The sequence below is a fragment of the Cyprinus carpio genome, chromosome A12 (genome assembly GCF_018340385.1).
Source record: "Cyprinus carpio isolate SPL01 chromosome A12, ASM1834038v1, whole genome shotgun sequence".
NCBI classification, from domain to species: domain Eukaryota; kingdom Metazoa; phylum Chordata; class Actinopteri; order Cypriniformes; family Cyprinidae; genus Cyprinus; species Cyprinus carpio.
Window position 1 is genome coordinate 24,969,726 of NC_056583.1, and position 20,000 is coordinate 24,989,725.

At 42.7% G+C, this 20,000-nt stretch overlaps 3 protein-coding genes across 5 annotated transcripts in view; 1 reads left to right on the plus strand and 2 right to left on the minus strand.

The window, feature by feature from the left end:
• Positions 1-10,273, minus strand: part of fam53b (family with sequence similarity 53 member B) — a 12,449-nt gene extending 2,176 nt beyond the window's left edge. Inside the window, exons 1-4 of one of the 2 annotated variants that reach the window (XM_019100403.2) lie at positions 10,091-10,273; positions 4,847-5,047; positions 3,659-3,713; positions 1-317 (exon numbers count right to left, since the gene is read on the minus strand). The exon at positions 1-317 is cut by the window's left edge and continues 360 nt beyond it. In XM_019100403.2, the coding sequence (XP_018955948.1) occupies positions 1-317; positions 3,659-3,713; positions 4,847-4,933 (459 nt within the window). In that variant the 5' untranslated portion in view covers positions 4,934-5,047; positions 10,091-10,273. Of the gene's footprint in view, positions 318-3,658; positions 3,714-4,846; positions 5,048-5,954; positions 7,557-10,090 lie in introns of those variants that run through there. The other variant, XM_042768147.1, reaches the window with a different exon arrangement.
• Positions 10,274-12,564: 2,291 nt separating this feature from the next.
• On the minus strand, positions 12,565-15,692 carry hpdl (4-hydroxyphenylpyruvate dioxygenase-like). Of its 2 annotated transcripts, none has more exons than XM_042768149.1 (5): positions 14,999-15,692; positions 14,405-14,571; positions 14,158-14,309; positions 13,855-13,976; positions 12,565-13,035 (listed from the first exon to the last, which is right to left on the minus strand). In XM_042768149.1, exons 1-5 carry the CDS (start codon positions 15,664-15,666, stop codon positions 12,867-12,869), a joined length of 1,278 nt encoding a protein of 425 aa, XP_042624083.1. In that variant the 5' UTR covers positions 15,667-15,692; the 3' UTR covers positions 12,565-12,866. The 2 variants fall into 2 exon arrangements, 1 of the variants encoding a protein (XP_042624083.1); XR_006161407.1 differs by having other exon boundaries at positions 12,899-13,035; positions 13,774-13,976.
• Positions 15,693-15,992: 300 nt separating this feature from the next.
• The window catches only part of zranb1a (zinc finger, RAN-binding domain containing 1a), a 10,142-nt gene continuing 6,134 nt past the window's right edge, over positions 15,993-20,000 (plus strand). Inside the window, 2 exon segments of the mRNA XM_042768148.1 lie at positions 15,993-16,198; positions 18,222-19,102. Of these exon segments, the coding sequence (XP_042624082.1) occupies positions 18,322-19,102 (781 nt within the window). The 5' untranslated portion in view covers positions 15,993-16,198; positions 18,222-18,321.

The window sequence follows — 20,000 nt, forward strand, 5'->3', positions numbered from 1 at the left end:
TCCTCCACTGTGGCAGCGGCGCTTCTCCACGGACGTCCACACGCGTGATCCCTGCGGCCGCCACGAGGAGCGACAGCCGAGCTCATCGGAGCAGGACAGCGAGCGGCACTGGCGTTTACTGGGTGGTGCGGCGCTGCCAGGAGAGGGCGCTTCGCTCAGACTGAGGTCACGCAGCAGGCCGCTGATGCCACCGGCGGCACCCGCCTCACGAGCGGAGCACGTCTCTCGCATGCTGTCCCACAGACTCTCCAGACTAGAGCCCACCGGCCGCTGTTGGACGCCACACACTCCACCGACCTCCGGCCAGCGTCCAGACTCTACAACACACAACAGCTGCCGTGAGAATCTGAGACATGAAGCAGCGCAGTAATGTGTTCATTTACACACGAGCAGCTCACAATTCAAGCAGCTCCACATACACCCTGCTTTCGTTTCACTACAGTTTGAGATTAGCTTGAGACAACATGCACCAAACTAGTTTTGTCAAAAGTACAGATCTCTGTACTGAGATTTTAAAAATGTGATGATACCAGCATTTCCTCTCTGGCATTTTGAGCCGATTCTCATTGTGTTCATGTGCTCAACAGATATGTCTGTGATTGGCTACAATGATCATCGCTTCACTCTCTTCACCGAGCGCTTGCACAGATACACACAAAAGCATTTGAAAGCCACGTCTATCAGTGGTTCCATCTATGAGCAGATAATATAATGCTCAAACCTCAGATCTGCTCCTGTAAATGTATCGACCTCTAGTCTGAGACGCTTCTTTAACACAGCAGAGGCGAACAAAAGAGAAGCAGGAGGGCCGAGCTCACAGGAAGAGCCTGTGGACATCACAGAAGCAACACAGCTGTGCCTGAGAAACAAAGAGCCAGAAATAGAGCCGTCTGATTGGTGGCAGGCTGCCAGACAGCTGAACATCTGTGTGTTAAGAGTGTGTTTTGGTTACTCGCTCTTAACATGAATCACTCGCACCCCATGAGACCTCTGACCAACTACTGTCGAAAAACATCGCCAGCGGTGCGATAAATCATGGAGTTACTCAGAATGATATGAAACGTGACTGGGGACGACAGAGACGTGAGAAACATGACATACTACACTCTCATACTCATCCATACTCAATACTACATAATCTATAAGCATTCTATACTACGTACAGTCTATACTATATTCTCAATCTATACTTTCACACTATACTACATAATCTATACTCACTCTTTACTACATACTCACACTCAATACTACATTCTCAATCTATACTCACACTCTATACTACATTCTCAATCTATATTCACACTCTATACTACATTCTCAATCTATACTACATACTCAATCTAGACGTGAGAAACATGACATACTACACTCTCATACTCGTCTATACTACATACTCAATACTACATAATCTATAAGCATTCTATTCTACGTACACACTATACTACATTCTCAATCTATACTTCCACGCTATACTACATAATCTATACTCACTCTTTACTACATACTCACACTCTATACTACATTCTCAATCTATACTACATACTCAATATTACATTCTCAATCTATACTTCCACGCTATACTTCATACAGTCTATACTCACACTCTAAACTACATACAATCTATAAAACTCTTTACTATATACTCACCCTCAATATTACATTCTCAATCTATACTTCCACGCTACACTACATAATCTATACTCACACTCTATACTACATTCTCAATCTATACTTCCACGCTATATTACATAGTCTATACTCACACTCTATACTACATACAATCTATACATTCTTTACTATATACTCACCCTCAATACTACATTCTCAATCTATACTTCCACGCTATACTACATAATCTATACTCACTCTTTACTACATACTCACACTCTATACTACATTCTCAATCTATACTACATACTCAATATTAAATTCTCAATCTATACTTCCACGCTATACTTCATACAGCCTATACTCACACTCTATACTACATACAATCTATACACTCTTTACTATATACTCACCCTCAATACTACATTCTCAATCCATACTTCCACGCTACACTACATACTCAATCTATACTCACTTTTTACAAAGGAACAAAATAAAACCAACACAATAAATCAGTGCAAATAGTTTTAATAAAGTTCAAATAGTTTTCAGTTTTCACATCTTTTAGGCTACTTTTACACTAGTGTGTTTTCGTTTTAAAAAGCATAGTTTAGAATCATAATTTTTATTAATTCCCCCTGATTTTCTGATGAGCATTAGCTGCTCCCAGCACTCTTGAGTCTGTTTTCTCTTCTGCGATCGCTGTTCTGACTCAGAGGAAGCTCATTCTCTGCTCATATGTCAATCATATAACACGTTCATATCCTGCCGTCTCTGATGACGAGCGTTCTGTACATAAGAAACCCAGAAAAACTTAATTTAGGCACATCAACCATGCTGCATGCTTACTGGCTCACTGATGAGATTATCCTCTTAGGTATCAAAATGTGTTACCGAATGACAATACAGTTTTTGATACTCAAGGGTATCGAGGCAATTCGGTCGGTGCCTAAAAAGTGTTGAACTCGATACCCAGCCCTACACGTAACCCTCGCCTGTGTCTGCCTATATGAGGACATCAATACATGAACCTCATCTCTAGAGCTGCTAGACTCAGATCAGGAGATTCTGACCATTTCATTTGACAGAAGCACAGAAACTCAAGGTCTTCATGACAACCCGACAAAATAAGAGTTCGGTTTAACTTGAAATTGTGACAAATATATTACTACTGCACAGTAGAATGTTCTTCTCAAAGTAGGAGTACTACTACTAATATAAATGTAAACATCAAAAGCAATTGTTACATTTGATGACATTTTAAAAGATTAAATTGTTGATGTTTTGCTCTCCACTGTTTTTGGTAATAAATATGTATTAATGCATAAATCCAGAAAAATGTAAACAGACAACACAGTATTTCTGAAAAAGTAAAACATTCCATCTGGCCATCATGAAATATTAAGTTGTTAAAGTTTTATATATGCAATTGATTAGACATGCTTTTAGATTTTTTAAATTAAAACCATTAAAACAGAGTCCAGAAAAAAATTCTACAGAAATGTAAGCATCTGTTTAATCACTGTTATAATTATGAGGGGGTCCCCAAAAGTTTGAGAACCCCTGATGCTGTCCAGGGATTGTTCCGATGGCGGCGTGTGGCTCAGGTTCACACCCAGTGGATCAGAACAGCAGTGTTTTTCTCAAGTCAAAAGCAGAAATGCTCTGGCCGTGGGCACACAGCACAACAAAGAGCCTAACCATCGATCTAACGCAGCACAAAACCCTATTGATCACTCAACTCTGTTTATTCCACTCAAACACGAGCTCTGTTTTCAGAGAGGAGTCGTTCTGGAGACAAACAGTATCAGAACAAACATCGAGCTGCTCATCCGTGCCATTCAGCTCGGAGACGCCCGCACCTGTGCCGTCTAAAACTAGGCCTCATGGGTACCAGACACTAAATGAGCAGATGTTGAAGGCAGCGCACTTTCTATTTCGCTCTTTCATGGAGGTGAAGATACGCTGATCCAATCAGTGAAGGGGCAAATGCAGAACAGAAAGATGTTTGATCGTTATGAGTTCAAATTTGTGGTGTATTGGCACTTACCCATGATTCCAAAGGAGAAGAGGGCCGTCCCTTGGCTCATGGTCGGCGACTCATGCTGTAGAAACACACAGACGGATCAGATGAGCGTCCAGATCAACACAAGCACACGCGCCCCTCCACACCGGGGACAGGAAACCCCTCCGTGTGCCTTCTGACTAGTGCACATGATGTAAACCACAACTAAAGCTCGCTAGAGCGCACGTGTGCAGAGGATCCTCTGTGTGACAGATTATCAGTCTGATCGACTCAAACACGCCAAACAAGACGTTCGAGTACAGCTTCACAACGACAGCGTGTCTATACAGAAAATAAAGTCATTTCTGGGTTACTACAAGTCATAAAATTACTAGCGCTGTCAAGCAATTAAAAAGTTTCATCTAATTAACTATTTAAATGCTCTAATTAATTACAAATTAACTACACAATTTTGTCTGTTTAAAGTAATTATTGTGTTAAATGAGAAAAGCTCTGTTTACAAAAGGTAGCTTTAGATATTGCATAGTAGTGATAATAAATGGATATTAATGGGTAATAAAATTGAAACTTTTGAAAAATGAAATGATACTCTAAATATGAATCACTGTGTTCATGAGTGAGTCATTTAGTCATTCACTCAACCGATTCGTTCAAATGCTGATTCATTCAGAAACAAAGCAAGTGACTCTCTTTATGAATGAGTCACTGAATCATTCGTTCAAAAATTGACTGAACTACTTTTGTTTGTGAAAATGAGTAAAACAGACAAAGTTTTATCGAAAATGTAAGACGATATGAACTTCTTGTATATCGAACCGTTGTATTAATTCTCATCTCAGGGAACAGCAGGACTCTTGCCGGTGTGATATTTTTAAACTATATCATATGATATAAACATAAGAGGGTGATTTATTTTTTGCGCTCATATAAATGCATTCTAACAGTCAGCCGTCCTGCATCAGTTTCCTCAGAATCCTAAGATGACGGACAGGACTGGACGGGGTATTTCAATGTGTTATTTTTTCCAAAATTAATCCAACAATTTAACCTGTCAAATCTACAGCCCTAATATGACTGTGAATGAGCTAATGAGAATTATCACAAGCCTGACTGTCATGCATCTGATTAAACAGAACCTGCTTGGATCTGGATCTTGGACACTGATAATTAGGGAGTAAATTATGCATGTCGCCTGACGTCTTGAGGTCTTACCAGCTGCAGAGACTCTGTGGATGCTACATCATCAACGGCCTTCTTTTCCAGTGTTTTAGTGTGAATAATCACCATGGCAACACACATGTTTGCCACAGACCATTCCAGTGCAGGACAGTTCTAGTGAAGCTCATCATTGGAGTGCAGCGCTGATCCGATCCGATCCGATCACTCCCACATCAGTACCAATCGCTCTTCAGCCTGCACAGAGAACACAAAACCATCTTTGGATGAAGCAGAAATGCTTCTGAAATTCCCTTCAGGGAACAATATTATCTTGATGAATTACAAAGCTGGATTGTGATTTTTTTAGCAGTGTACACTTTAGTTTTATGATATGTATGACATTGAGAAGCTTTATGACATCTGAGTTTTAAAAAAGAAGAAAAACAAAACAAAACAATCATAACCTAAATCGAGTCATGTGCATGAATAAAAGCACTACTAGAAACCACTGGAGCCGAGGTCATGTGATCTCATCCTCCGGGACGAGCCGAAAATAAGTGTGACCTCACGGTTATCAAAACACACAGCTGGCTCGCTCCTGGAGGAACTCTAGAGCCGCTGATGCGGGACAGATGTGAGCTTCACATCAGCATCTCAACATCTCTGAACGCCGATCACGAGATTCCTACATTTCTTGAGTTCCTCAAGTCATCCGTTTATGGATCTGACAGTAGGACATCTTACGGTATATTTTTAGCATGAAAAGAGAGAAAGAACTGAACGGAGCAGGGCTGATGATAACCGTAGATACGGGGTGTGTTCGACTAAATAACTGCTCTCTGACACACACGTCCAGCGCTCAACAATAACAATAAACATGAAAAAAACATAAGAGATGAATTGATAAAACTGTGAAATGTGTTATAATTTGTAGGAACACATTTGGCCAGCTATTGATTTGATTATAATTATATATTAAGCCATATCAGACAAAATCCAGAAAAATTAAAACAACTATTAAAAAAATAAATAAAAAATAGTGCATAAAATCATGCTGCCGGCTGGAAGCCCTTAACATCAAACATGCCTGATATTAATGGAGCACACAGAGATGCGTGTGGCGTGTCTAGTGATGCTGGGGGTCTGATATCTACACACTCACGGGACGCTCGGACAGCGATAAGCTCTATCTGAAGGGCGAGACTGACTTCAGCCGGCGGATACGTGACTCGACGTTCAGAGAGCAATCAGCGGAGCGCCACACTTCCTCCGAGCCACAGACATCAGACTGAAGGAGCTCCTGTCATCATCCACTCACCAAACCTGCGGCGCTTTCACGAGTCCTACACGTCATCCTCTGAGAAACACCTGTGTACATTTTAATGGTGCAAAACACAGCAATGTCTCTCTCATACAGACGGGAATCTGACTTTTATTTGTTCAAATTTATTCCATTTTTAGGACTTTTCTTTTTATAGGATTAGTGTGACAGAATTCACATGAGAAAACCCCGTCAGATTCCTCTCTGAAAGTATGCGAGCCGCAGGCATCGTTCTCGTGCAGACGACCTGTTTCTGACACGTTAATGACTTTCCTCTGGTGCAAATTATAGTGACGGAGCTTCAGAGAGAAACACAGCCCCAAAAACATGACGAGACCATCACAAAATGAAGCTTTTTTCACAGCACCGGCGGTGTGGGAAAGACCCAGAGATCCGGGAAAGTTTATCACTATGAAAACAGGGAGCTTTACGTGCAGGGAACACGGTCCTTTCCGAGTGTGTTCTGGGTGAACTTTCTGCTGCTGAACACACCCACGAGCGCTAACGTTACACACATTCCCAGAGATCACACAGCCGTCAACTCACTCTGAACATAACTCTTCTCAAAAGCAAAAGCGTGAATAGAAAACCCCTCCAGAAAAGGGCAGAACCGCAGCTCTCCATTCAGCACGGCGTCCTCGAGGGTCATGTGAGCTGACGCTCCTCACGCTTCGGGCCAAACCAAACTAAACCAGCAGGAGAAGCGCGGCCGCGGGCCGTTTACGAGGTCGGCCAAGTCTGTGGCAACAGAAACATCACAGATCCTATTGTGAAACATGAAGGAATGAACTCCAACCAAACAGTGAGTGAGAGCCAGGAGTTTCAAACACCGTCAGCGAGCCAGAGCCTTTCGGTCAGCTTGCACAACAACAGCGTAAAGGACGAGGAAAGGGAAAGAATGCTCACCGAACGCTTCCATGGCACGCAGCTGCCCGACCGATTAACACAAACACTCCACAGCTTCGATAAACGAGTGTATGTTACTGTAAGTTCATCTGGAAAAGGGCCGTTTAACAGAGCGCTGGTTAAATTGTTACCAGGCAATAACCCACATTTGCACAGAGAGGCGCAGCGCCGCACAAAGCCAGCATTCATGCGCTCGCCACAAACCGACAGACGCTCGCTGATCGCAAACACACGCTCACCTGCTTAGAAACTCATAACGCTCACAGTTTGTGCACACTGCTGCTTTTAAATGGTGAAATCACCCGAAGATGAGAGCGTGATGTTAGTGTTTCAAACACAGAAGGAGAAGTTTAGCAGAAAGTTCATGACGCTCTTTTCCGTGGAATCAGCGTGGATGGGTTGGATGCTCTAAAAATGATTTTTTTAAAAAACACCGTGAAGCATCAAAACACTAGTCCAGATGAACACCTGTGTGATATTCAGAAGCTGAAACATGAGAGCTGCAATGATTTTTAGTACATAACTAAATTTCAGTCTGTTTCTCAGAAAAAGCATCGCGTGAATTCAGAAGACTTGGAACATGAGTCATATGCATAACCTTTTTTCGGAGGTCAGAGTGTCAGTCTTCAAACGGGAGAACAAACCGTCTAAAAGCGAAACCTTTTCTCACAGCTCTGCTTGAGCTTTAACACAATCATCAGTACGCTCTGTGCTCGTCACAGATTTCTTGGCCAATCTCCGGTGATTCATGATCTTGTGCAGCACTTCCCTCTCAGAGCCCGATGCTATACTAATATGGAACTGCCAATAACTGAAAGCCAGCGAGCTCATAAAAACAATCTTGTGATTCATTATGGGAACTTCCACTGCGGTGCGTGCGTTTACGGCCGCTTGTTACGTGACCTAGTTATCAAAACACAACTGCATCACCACAAACGCACAATCGAAGTCCAAAGGCCGTTCAGTTGATCAAAGCCAAGACAGCGATCGGCGTCCCTCGCTGCAGCTCGATCTGAGACACACGCACAGATACACAGACGTGAAGGAAGGGATTTAAACACAAGGTGCACACCATCGGTTGGGTAAAGGTCCAAATCAGCCTCTTTCATGTCAAAGGAACAGTCAAACCTGTTCTGCATTCTCTGTCTGATGTCTAACAATGACAATATGACGTCTGTCAGCCAGATACACCCAGCTATTCACCACAAACATCAACCGAAACAATTCCCTTCAGTAGGAAATGAATTTGCTCTGGGAAGTGTCGCTCTGCTTCTCGAGCACACAGACACGGCCCTGTAAACACAACCAATCAACACTTTTCAATAAGCGAACCTCATCCGGCCGCTCTGGTGAGAACAGAGTCACCGTTTACCGTGAAACACACACTGCGGGCGCTGCACAGTTCAGCGGAAAATGACGGCTGGAGGTGAGAAACACAAACACATTCAGAGCAGCGAGCGGAGGAAAAACTGGCTTCCCCAGGAACACACTGCTGCATGTCGCAACACTTCTCTGCATCACAAGCAGCAGCAGATACCTGAACAGTGACTGAGTTTCCTCTCGGCTGCTCAGCGAGAAGTGAAAATCCTGTATTTGCATACGGCCTGATCACAGCTAACGAGCTGGTACTGTGCTGATAACCAGATAAACACAATCTGCTGGAAACTCTAGAGCTGCTCTTATTCTGATTAGACTCTGTGCTGCTTTACTTCACACATCACCACTCAGTACTCCAGTTACCTCTAATAATACTCAACACAATATACAATACTACAATATTAAAACACCAGCAACCCTTCAATTATAAAGAATACTCCAAAATACGGCATCTTCTAAAGTACTAAATGCTCTTCAAATACTGAATGTTAAAACACTGAGTACTCTAAAAAAAATACTGAATACACTAAAATACTACATACTCTTAAAATACTGAATACTCAAAACACCTTGAATAGTCTTAAAATACTCTCTAGAATACTGAATGCCCCAAAATTCGGCACACTCAAATACACTCTAAAATATGCATTACTCGACAATAATGAAAACTCTAAAATGACTAATTACTCCTGAAATACTAAGTGCTATGAAACACTAAATACAAAAAAAATACTACTCTAAAAAAACTCAAAATACTAAAAAAATAACCAATACTCTAAAATACTGAATACTCTTAAAATACTGAATGTTAAAACAATGAGTACTCTAAAAATACTGAATATGCTAAAATATTAGCCTATATACTCTTAAAATACTAAATATTTAAAAACCCTGCATAGCCTTAAAATGCTCTCTAAAATAAGGAATAACCAAAAATACTCAATCATACTCAAATACACTAAAATATTCTACTCAACAATACTGAAACCGCAAAAATGACTGAATACTCCTGAAATACGGAACATTGTAAAATACTGAGTGCTATAAAAGACTAAATATTCTTAAAATACTGAGTATTTTAAAACACAGCATACTCTTAAAATACACTCTAGAATATTGAATACTCAAAAATACTGCATAGGCCTAATCTTAACATACTGCATACTCCTAAAATACTAAGTATTCTAAATTACTGGATAGTTTTAAAATACGTCACACTAAACATGCTACATCCTCTTAAAATACACCCTAAAATATAGAATACTCCAAATTACTGCATACTGCACATACTACGTACTTTTGAAAGACAACATACTCCTAAAATAGTAAATTACACTAGAAACATTAATGTAATAACTCTAAATACTGATCAGTAAATAGTTTTTGAGCTCGTGTCGGAAGTTTATTGATAGAGTTTTCAGTTCCCAGTTCGAGCTGAACACCGTTTCTGCTTCATCTCTGATCGCGTTCGCGTTTTGGAAAGGTTATTTTTAACGATCACCGTGTGCTGGAGTTTCTGAGCGACTTTAATTCGGTGTCCATGTGAGCGTTCCTCCGCGCTCCGGGAACAAAAGCTACTAAACTCCGCGAGTGTCGCGGGAAACTCACTCACTCACGCACATCGACGCGCTCGAGCCCGCGCTACCGCAGCGAAACATACTGCGGTTTGATCCGTGTTATCAGTGTATACTCACGGACAAGCGAGCGGCGCGTCTCCTCGCGCGGGACGGATCGGTAAACACGGCCGTTCAGATCATCTTCATCCCCGCGCGCGTCCGCCGCTCATCTCGCGGCTGCTGCTCCAGCGCGGGCCCGAGCACACACAGCGGCACGCGCGGGGGGACGCGGAACCGACATCCAGCACAAAACACTCACAACACGCACTCTAAACACCTCCAACTGAGCCAAAACAAAACACAATCTCATTCGAAATATCAGTTATGATTCCTGACGACGATACAGGCGTTTCTAATTAATATTTCAGTTTGAAATGTAGAGGCGTCTCCCCCGCGACTGAATGGACTCGCCCAGCACCGCACACAATAATGCATCACTACACAAACACGGAAAGTTCGGCTCGTCTACGATAAAGTGCTTAATTAATCTCATTTATCAATGAGTTCAAACTAAAACTATATCATGTGTCTAATGAAAGAAGGGAAAACAGCATGGTCCTTTAATAAACTGGCAGTAGACACATACAATATACTCGGACTCTTTAATCAACATGAAAAGTGTTTGAGATTGCACAGCTGGTAAAACTCTTCTGCGTTCACTGTTCCTGCAGTGTGATCAATGAATTCTGACACTCTTATGTCCAGCCCTGATCACAGGTAAACAGAATCTGGTGTCTTCCTTATTGATAAATCATCTCTAATAGCCCAAAGAAGGATCTGAACAGAACAAAACACACATGTTGGATGAAAGGGGAAATGCTGCTTGTTATGTAGGTTTCACTATTGTTTGGAGGATGAGTTGAGTTTTTGGAAAGTTCCACTCTCTGTGTGTGTTACTGGGTTTGGGTTTGTTGTGGAAAAAGGCTCCCACATCCTGAAGAACCGGAAACTGATCTGAGATCTGCCTCCATCTACAGGAACATCTGGAAACTGCTGCAGGTGCTGCTTTAAGAGAAGATCCGAGCCAACACACAGAAGAGACACTGGTGAAGAGACACTGGTGAAGAGACATCGGTGAAGAGACTGAGAAGAGACACTGGTGAAGAGACACTGGTGAAGAGACACTGGTGAAGAGACTGAGAAGAGACACCGGTGAAGAGACACTGTTGAAGAGACAATAGTGAAGAGACACTGGTGAAGAGACACCAGTGAAGAGACACTGGTGAAGAGAAACTAGCGAAGAGATTGAGAAGAGACACTGGTGAAGAGACACTGGTGAAGAGACTGAGAAGAGACACTGGTGAAGAGACACTGGTGAAGAGATTGAGAAGAGACACTGGTGAAGAGAAACTGGTGAAGAGACACTGGTGAAGAGACTGAGAAGAGACACTGGTGAAGAGACACTGGTGAAGAGATTGAGAAGAGACACCGGTGAAGAGACACCAGTGAAGAGACACTGGTGAAGAGACTGAGAAGAAACACCGGTGAAGAGACACTGGTGAAGAGACACTGGTGAAACTGGTGAGAAGAGACACTGGTGAAGAGACACTGGTGAAGAGATTGAGAAGAGAGACTGGTGAAGAGAAACTAGTGAAGAGATTGAGAAGAGACACTGGTGAAGAGAAACTGGTGAAGAGAAACTAGTGAAGAGATTGAGAAGAGAGACTGGTGAAGAGACACTGGTCAAGAGAAACTAGCGAAGAGATTGAGAAGAGACACTGGTGAAGAGAAACTGGTGAAGAGACATTGGTGAAGAGGACTGACTGAAGAGAGACTGGTGAAGAGACACTGGTGAAGAGAAACTAGTGAAGAGATTGAGAAGAGACACTGGTGAAGAGACACTGGTGAAGAGACACTGGTGAAGAGACACTGGTGAAGAGACACCAGTGAAGAGACACTGGTGAAGAGACACTGGTGAAGAGATTGAGAAGAGACACCAGTGAAGAGACACTGGTGAAGAGACACCGGTGAAGAGACACTGGTCAAGAGAAACTAGTGAAGAGATTGAGAAGAGACACCGAAGAAAAAAAACTGGTGAAGAGACACTAGTGAAGAGACACCAGTGAAGAGACACTGGTGAAGAGACAATAGTGAAGAGACACTAGCACGTGACTGGTGCTTTATATCATGACCTGAAGAGACACTGGTCAAGAGACAATAGTGAAGAGACACTGGTCAAGAGACAATAGTGAAGAGACACTGGTCAAGAGACAATAGTGAAGAGACAGTGGTGAAGAGACACTGTTTAACAGAAATAGAAGAGACACTGGTGAAGAGACAATAGTGCAGCACGTGACTGGTGCTTTATATCATGACCTTCACGTTTACATGTGAAGTGAACCTGAGCACTGTGTGTCTGCAGTAAACCAGCTTTCAGTCTAAGTTATGAGATATTTCCTCTCTGTGACTGATCACGGCTCAGAGAGAGTAACAGCACACTGCCAGAGCGGGGCTAGTTGTCACACGTGGTTCTGTATGTTGGTTTCAAACACCTCAGACTGGTCCTAATGGCAGTTAAACAATCACATGTAAGGAGATAAAGAGAACAGACAGGCCTCATAATGTTGATTTATCTGACAGAAGCACACAGATCAACAGTACAGCTCATATTTCACTGTACATATTTTTAAAATGAAATGTTTTTGAGTGAAAATACAGTACAGGTTTAGACATCACAGTCAGAGAACATATTCGATAACTGAATAAATACATCATGTTCATTTCAAACTCAAGCTGATAATATTATATTAGAAGTGCCCTGAAGTCGAATGCTTGTACAGAGGACAGTCGCTCTGCAGTCGAGCCGTCCTCATGTGTTTATCAGTCTCTGTTAGTGTTTGGGTTGTGGCTGATGTCAGCTCTGTGTGCTCTGTTTGTCTTCGTTCTCCATGTAGGCCTGCACAGATCTCCAGAGCGCACGGATGTTCCCCTCGCCGAAGCCCGTGGCACCTCTGCGCTCGATCAGCTCCAGGAAGAAGGTGTCCTCTCCGAAAACAGGCTTGGTGAACACCTGGAGCAGATACCTGTGAGAGCAGGAGAAACAGTGTGTGTGTCAGGCATCCTGCTGCTTCCTCCACTGCCTCCAGTGAAAGAGTGCATCTGCTGTTGTCTCTCATATTAGTTTAGAGCTGTTCAAAACGCTGCTTGATCTGTGCAGATTTCTCTCCTGATTCACACCAGAACACTTTTTCACTGGAGGAAGTGTTATTATGGATTATGAACTCTATGTATTTGAGTTAAAATCATCTTAATGCTGGATGTGTTTCATCTTTTGTCTTCTCCAGATGTTAACTGATGGACTGGAGTGCTGTGGATTACTTGTGGATTATTGTGATGTTTTTATCAGCTGTTTGGACTCTCATTCTGACGGCACCCATCCACTGCAGAGCATCCATTGCTGAGACACTGATGCAGTGCTACATTTCTACAAACCTGATATAGAAACAAACTCATCCTGATCTCAGATGAACTTCTTTGTGTTTGTGAACATTAGATCATGAGGACATAGATTCTCAAATTCTTTTATTTCTAAAGAGCAATAAAAATGGTGTTTTTCCAAGTCCCCTTTAAACCAACTCAACTGGACAGATCTGGACAGAGGCTGAACACATTCATTTCTGGCTGAACTACTATTACAGAATATTATAAGCATGTCTAGTTATGTTTTTAGTGTCTCGGGACGAATGTTGTTGTTGAATGTCTAGCGGGTTTTGATGAAAACAAAAAGCTATTAAAATTTATTGTGCATTATAGACAGGTACCTTTGTATTTGCTGCATATAAAATGTCCTGCACAATATATTCCACAGATAAGTTCATGAGTGTCAGTGGTGAGTGTGGTACCGCTGGACGTCTGTGACCCGTCTGTCCGTGTCCGTGTGGATGTCAGTGTCCAGCAGAATCCCGTACTGACTCAGAGTGTGAGGGTCGTGACCCGCTGCCACGATCTCGTCCTGCTTTCCCACCTGAGGCATCACGAGCAGAGTATGAACGACAGGACACCAGAACAATACTCAGACACACACCTGGCATCCCCAGCCCTAACCTGACATAAAGAGCTCAGCAATCAGATAGAAGCATCAGCACTGGATCAGCGTGAACTAAACCCCACCATCACATTCTCCAGCAGTCATGAAGCACACTGACCTCAGTGTAGTACGCAGGCGGAGGAGAGAAGAACTGCACTCCAGACAGACTCAGAGTCCGAGCCGTTCTCACGATGTCCTCGGTGTAGAGCCCAATGTGCTGGATTCCTGCACCTCGGTGCTGATCCAGGAACGTGTCCACCTGGTTCCTGCCTGAGATTACACCGCTGTTAGAAACAGACAGCTGTGCTTCCCGATGCACACCAGCCAATGAGTGCACTGTATTATACGATTCATTTAAATGTTACCCTGCTCTGGAAGAGACTCTGCGATCACAAACTTGCAGTCCGGCTCTTTTTCATCTTTGAACGGCAGTGTGATTCCCGACTCGCTGCATTTCCAGTATTCCATGGCCGTCAGTCGCAGCCCGATCCCGTTGTGGTTCAGCACATATCCCTCATCCACGTCCTCATTCCTGCACAGAACGGGGCATGGGTAATAATTCTGACAATATGTCGGTAGTTTGAGTAATTCATCAGCATGAGTTCTGATTTGTTGTCATCAAATATTGATTTTACTGCATTAATGCATCTGGCAGATGTTTTTATCCAAAGCAACTTGCATTGCATTCTGAAGTAGTTCATGAACACTACCTGTCAAAATCTAGAAGAAATAAGATTTTTTAATGTGCAGACTTATTTAGGCTGCATTTCTGATTATTATCGTGCCGCTTCATATTTTTGTGGAAACTGTGATGCATTTTATTTTTCAGGATTATTTGATGAATTTACATTTAAAAGAACAGCATTTATTTGAAATCAAAATCATCTGTAACATTGCAAATGTCACTTTTGATCAATTAAATGTGTCCTTGGTGAATAAAAGTAATTTTGAACTGATACCGGTCAATGAAGAACCTCCGGAAGCCGAAGGTGTCGCGGTACCAGCGGGTGATGTGGCGCGGTGTGCTGCTGCGGGGACAGGCGTAGGTGATGTGGTCGAAGTGCGTGATGGGACACTGCGCGCGGCCCGCGGTCTCCGAGTCCGTCCGGACCTGATGGAAGCCCGGCAGGAAGTGCCCCTGGTACTGAGATCGGTCTATGAGCGTGTGGCACACGTTACCCACCGGCGAGCGGATGATGGAGAAGGTGACCCGGCCGCTGTCATCGGTAACCTCGGTGGGCGGCTGGAGAAACTCACACACACCCCGATCCCGCAGCGCAGCGCACGCCCTCCGCACGTCCTCCACCTCGAAACACACGTTACTCACGGTGTCCACCGGATAGTGCGCGTGGGCTCCGTACAGACAGTTCAGATCCCGTCGCTCTGTGGCCGTGACGGAACTCCAGCCACGTGACTGACGTTCATTCAACCTCCGCGGCGCCTCGCTCGGCCTCTCATTGACCACGAACACGGCCGAGCCTCTGCGGAGCGCGAGCTGCTTCGCTCGGTCTGTCAGTCTGGCCGCGAACACGTTAAACTGGAACCGGGACACCAGCTCGTGAGCAACTTTATCCACGTTTGAGACGTGGAGCGAAATATGGTGCAACCGGCTCAAGTAGGCTGCCATGTTGGGTGACGTCACAGAGAGGGGCGTGTCACGTGTGCATGACAATTTTGACCGATCATTATATACATGAATGCAGATATTTTTACATTTCCTCAAACAAATATTCGAGTGGAATTTGTGTTCAAAAATGAGTTTCAAATAATTAGGTATTTCTTGTCTTCTGAGATTCTGTGTATTTTTTTAATCTTAAAATTATTTGCCATCACGATTACATGTATTTCATTTCAGTTTTAAAATAGTTTTATGATTTTTAAAACATACAATAATAAATGTCTCATTCTAGGGTTGGTTTTCACATGGTGTGGAGCCGTCCAATCAGCGGCGGCGCGTCTGATCACGTGCACGTGACGCTGAGCGAGAAGCTGGTCGTTTTTATTTTGTCAACGCCGCCATTAAATCCGCATCCAAATCAACATTCAGAGATTAGAAACAGTATTCGTCGACATAAAAACGCCGTTCAACGACTGATATAAAGATCTGACAGACCGAGCTGATTTAAGTCTCTGTAATGAGGAGCGGCGCGCGGAGCGATGTGAGTATTTACGTTTCAGCATGTGTTTTTCTCAGAGTATTAATGTGTTTATTTATATAGTAGTGTCAATGGTGAGAAGGACGAGTCTCAGTAAGAACATTAACACTGTCAGTGCTGCGAGATATTAGTAATAACATCTGTACTGTGACAGGGGTGTCAGTAAACAATAACACTCACTGCTGTGACTAATAACATTCATACTGTGAGATATGAGTATTACAAATATGTTGAGAAAAAAACATTACATACTGTCAGTATTGTGAGATGCGAGTATCACTAATAACATTAATACTGTGAGATGAGTACCACTAAACAACATTAATACTGTGAGATATGAGTACTACAAACAACATTAATACTGTGAGATATGAGTATTACAAACAACATGAATACTGTGAGATATGAGTAAAACAAAAAAAATTCATACAGATAGATAATAACAAAAAAAACAAAAACAATAATATATGAGTATTACAAACAAAAAAAATACATACATATAAATATTAGTAAAACAAACAAAAAAAATAACATAATATAATATAAATACAACCAACATTAATACTGTGAGATATGAGTATTACAAATAACATTAATACCGTGAGATATGAGTATTACAAACAACATTAATACTGTGAGATTGAGTATTACAAATAACATTCATACCGTGAGATATGAGTATTACAAACAACATTAATTCTGTGAGATTGAGTATTACAAACAACATTAATTCTGTGAGATTGAGTATTACAAATAACATTCATACCGTGAGATATGAGTATTACAAACAACATTAATACTGTGAGATGAGTATTACAAACAACATTAATTCTGTGAGATATGAGTATTACAAACAACATTAATACTGTGAGATATGAGTATTACAAACAACATTAATTCTGTGAGATATGAGTATTACAAACAACATTAATACTGTGAGATATGAGTATTACAAACAACATTAATACTGAGATATGAGTATTACAAACAACATTAATACTGAGATATGAGTATTACAAATATGTTTAAAAAATTTACATACTATCATTTACATTTATGCATTTGGCAGACGCTAAAAGCGACGTACAGTGCATTCAGGCTATACATTTTTCTGCCACGTGTGTTCCCTGGGAATCGAACCCACAACCTTTTGCGCTGCTAACACAATGCTCTACTACTGAGCCACAGGAACACTATCAGTACTGTGAGATGCGAGTATCACTAATAACATTAATATTGTGAGATATGAGTATTACAAACAACATTAATATTGTGAGATGACTATTACAAATATGTTGAGAAAAAATATTACATACTGTCAGTACTGTGAGATGCGAGTATCACTAATAACATTAATACTGTGAGATATGAGTATTACAAATAACATTAATACTGTGGGATATGAGTATTACAAACAACATTAATACTGTGGGATATGAGTATTACAAACAACATTAATACTGTGAGATATGAGTACTACAAACAACATTAATACTGTGAGATATGAGTATTACAAATAACATTAATACTGTGAGATATGAGTATTACAAACAACATTAATACTGTGAGATATGAGTATTACAAACAACATTGATACTGTGAGATATGAGTATTACAAACAACATTGATACTGTGAGATATGAGTATTACAAATAACTTTAATACTGAGATATGAGTATCACTTATAACATTAATACTGTCAGTATTGTGAGATGCGAGTATCACTAATAACATTAATACAGTGAGATGCGAGTATCACTCTCCAAAAACATTAATACTATTAGTTACAAATATGAATAATAACATCAATACTATCCGTACTGTGGGAGTTAATAATATTAATGCTGTCAGTTCTGTCATATATGAGTGTCAATAACAATATTAATCCTGTCAGTGCTGTGAAATACTAACTGATTATATTAATGCTACTGACATCACTGACATTATAATTGGTAGTATTTCTGGAAGTATTGAAGTATTAAAGAGTATTGGATGTTCTGTGTCTCATTTTATTTTGTGTTTGCAGATTGCTGTCTCCGTGTCAGTGTGTGACCCTGATGTGTATGTGTGTTGTTGAGTGAGTGTGTGTGAGTGCGTGTGTGTGTGTGTGTGTGTGCTGATCCATCATGACAGAGCTGTGTGTGAAGTGGTCGTGTGAGTACTGCACGTATGAAAACTGGCCGTCTGCTGTTAAGTGCACCATGTGCCGGGCGCAGCGGCCCAGTGCAACCATCATAACAGAGGAGCCGTTCCTGAGCGGTGCCGGACACCAGTGGGACCCCGTGGGCAACGACAGCCTGCTCATCTGCCCTGATTCCAGCGCCCGGCCCCGCGTCCGCCCAGCTGAGTCCTCCGAGCACAGCGGCAAATGGTCGTGTCAGGTGTGCACTTTCCTGAACTGGCCCAGAGCGATCCGCTGCACCCAGTGCCGCAGTGTCCGGCAGCGCCTGTGTAGCCCCACTGAAACCCCCCAGACGTCCAGGACCAGGCGGGGCCCCGCGGCCGGCCCTCCAGTGGATCCGTGTGAAGAATACAATGACCGGAACCGACTCAACACACGGACGCAGTGCTGGACCTGCTCGGCCTGCTCGTACGAGAACTGTCCCAAATCCTCTCGCTGCATGGTGTGTGACCACCCCAGACCCAACGACGCCTTCCAGCCGCGCGAGCCTGACGAGCCCTCGTCCCTGATTAACGAGCGGGGACCGCGGCCCTGAGCGCGGGGCGTGTGCAGCGGGGCGCAGCGGCACTCGTCTGCCTCCTCTAAACGTGAGGCGGAGCTGCAGATCGAGCTGGCCGCTGGAGCTCAGAGCGGGAAGGAGGAGATCGAGGTGGACTTCAAGAAGCTCAAACAGATCAAGAACCGCATGAGGAGAACAGACTGGCTGTTCCTCAACGCCTGCGCCGGTGAGTGCCTCTCTACTGGCTCCCAGGGGCCTTTTCTGTCCTAAAGTGTCTTCATACACTCAAAGCTGCTCTGTGCCAGCTCATAATTCAGTGTTAAGACATAATGCTGCGTAAAAGCCAGAGAAAATGAATTATGCCTGCTCTGACCCCCCGCAGCCCTTAGTATCACAGCACACAGTTGTAATAATTGTTGTGTAAATGCATTCATGCAGTTTCTGAGCAGCATGTGTTCGGGTCAGAAGCGCTTCTGTGCCACCTTTGAAGTGTAGGTTTACAGCCAGACCTTTGTTAATCAGTGTAAACTCTGGTGCACTGTGGAGTTTATTCTGCCCAAGAAATATCGCATGTTAGTTCACTCGTGGCAGATTACAGTCCTGCAAGCACAGCTCCTGTCTGTGTGAATGAGCAAAGAGTGAAACAATAATCTCAATAATAGATTTTGAGTAAGGAATAATTGATGACGTGTCACTGAATTCTCAGGAAATAGTCAGTGATGTGGCCGTGACACCTCGGGCGTGCATCATTTTCTAATAATTCGGTTATAATACGGTTACCACACCTCAAAAATTGTTCAGATGTTGTATTTCAAGACATTCATCAGAGTATGTGCTTTCCATACATAATAAAAAGTAATTTTGTGGCAAAAACATGGAAGAATGAGTTGTTTTTAGCTTGGTCAGTGTGGTTGTGGGTTTGGGTTCTTTTGCTGTTGTAAGTGAAGTGATACGGACAGCTTTGCGTCGTAGAGTCTGGCTGTATTTCCCCGCGGTGATGTCATCGTGATGATGTCACGCGCGGCGCTTCGTGCTCGTTTGAGTGCGCTGATGCTCGTGCTGCTGGGAATCTGTGGATGTGTTGCTGTGCTCTGTTTGAGCTACACGAATGCTTTATTCATTAT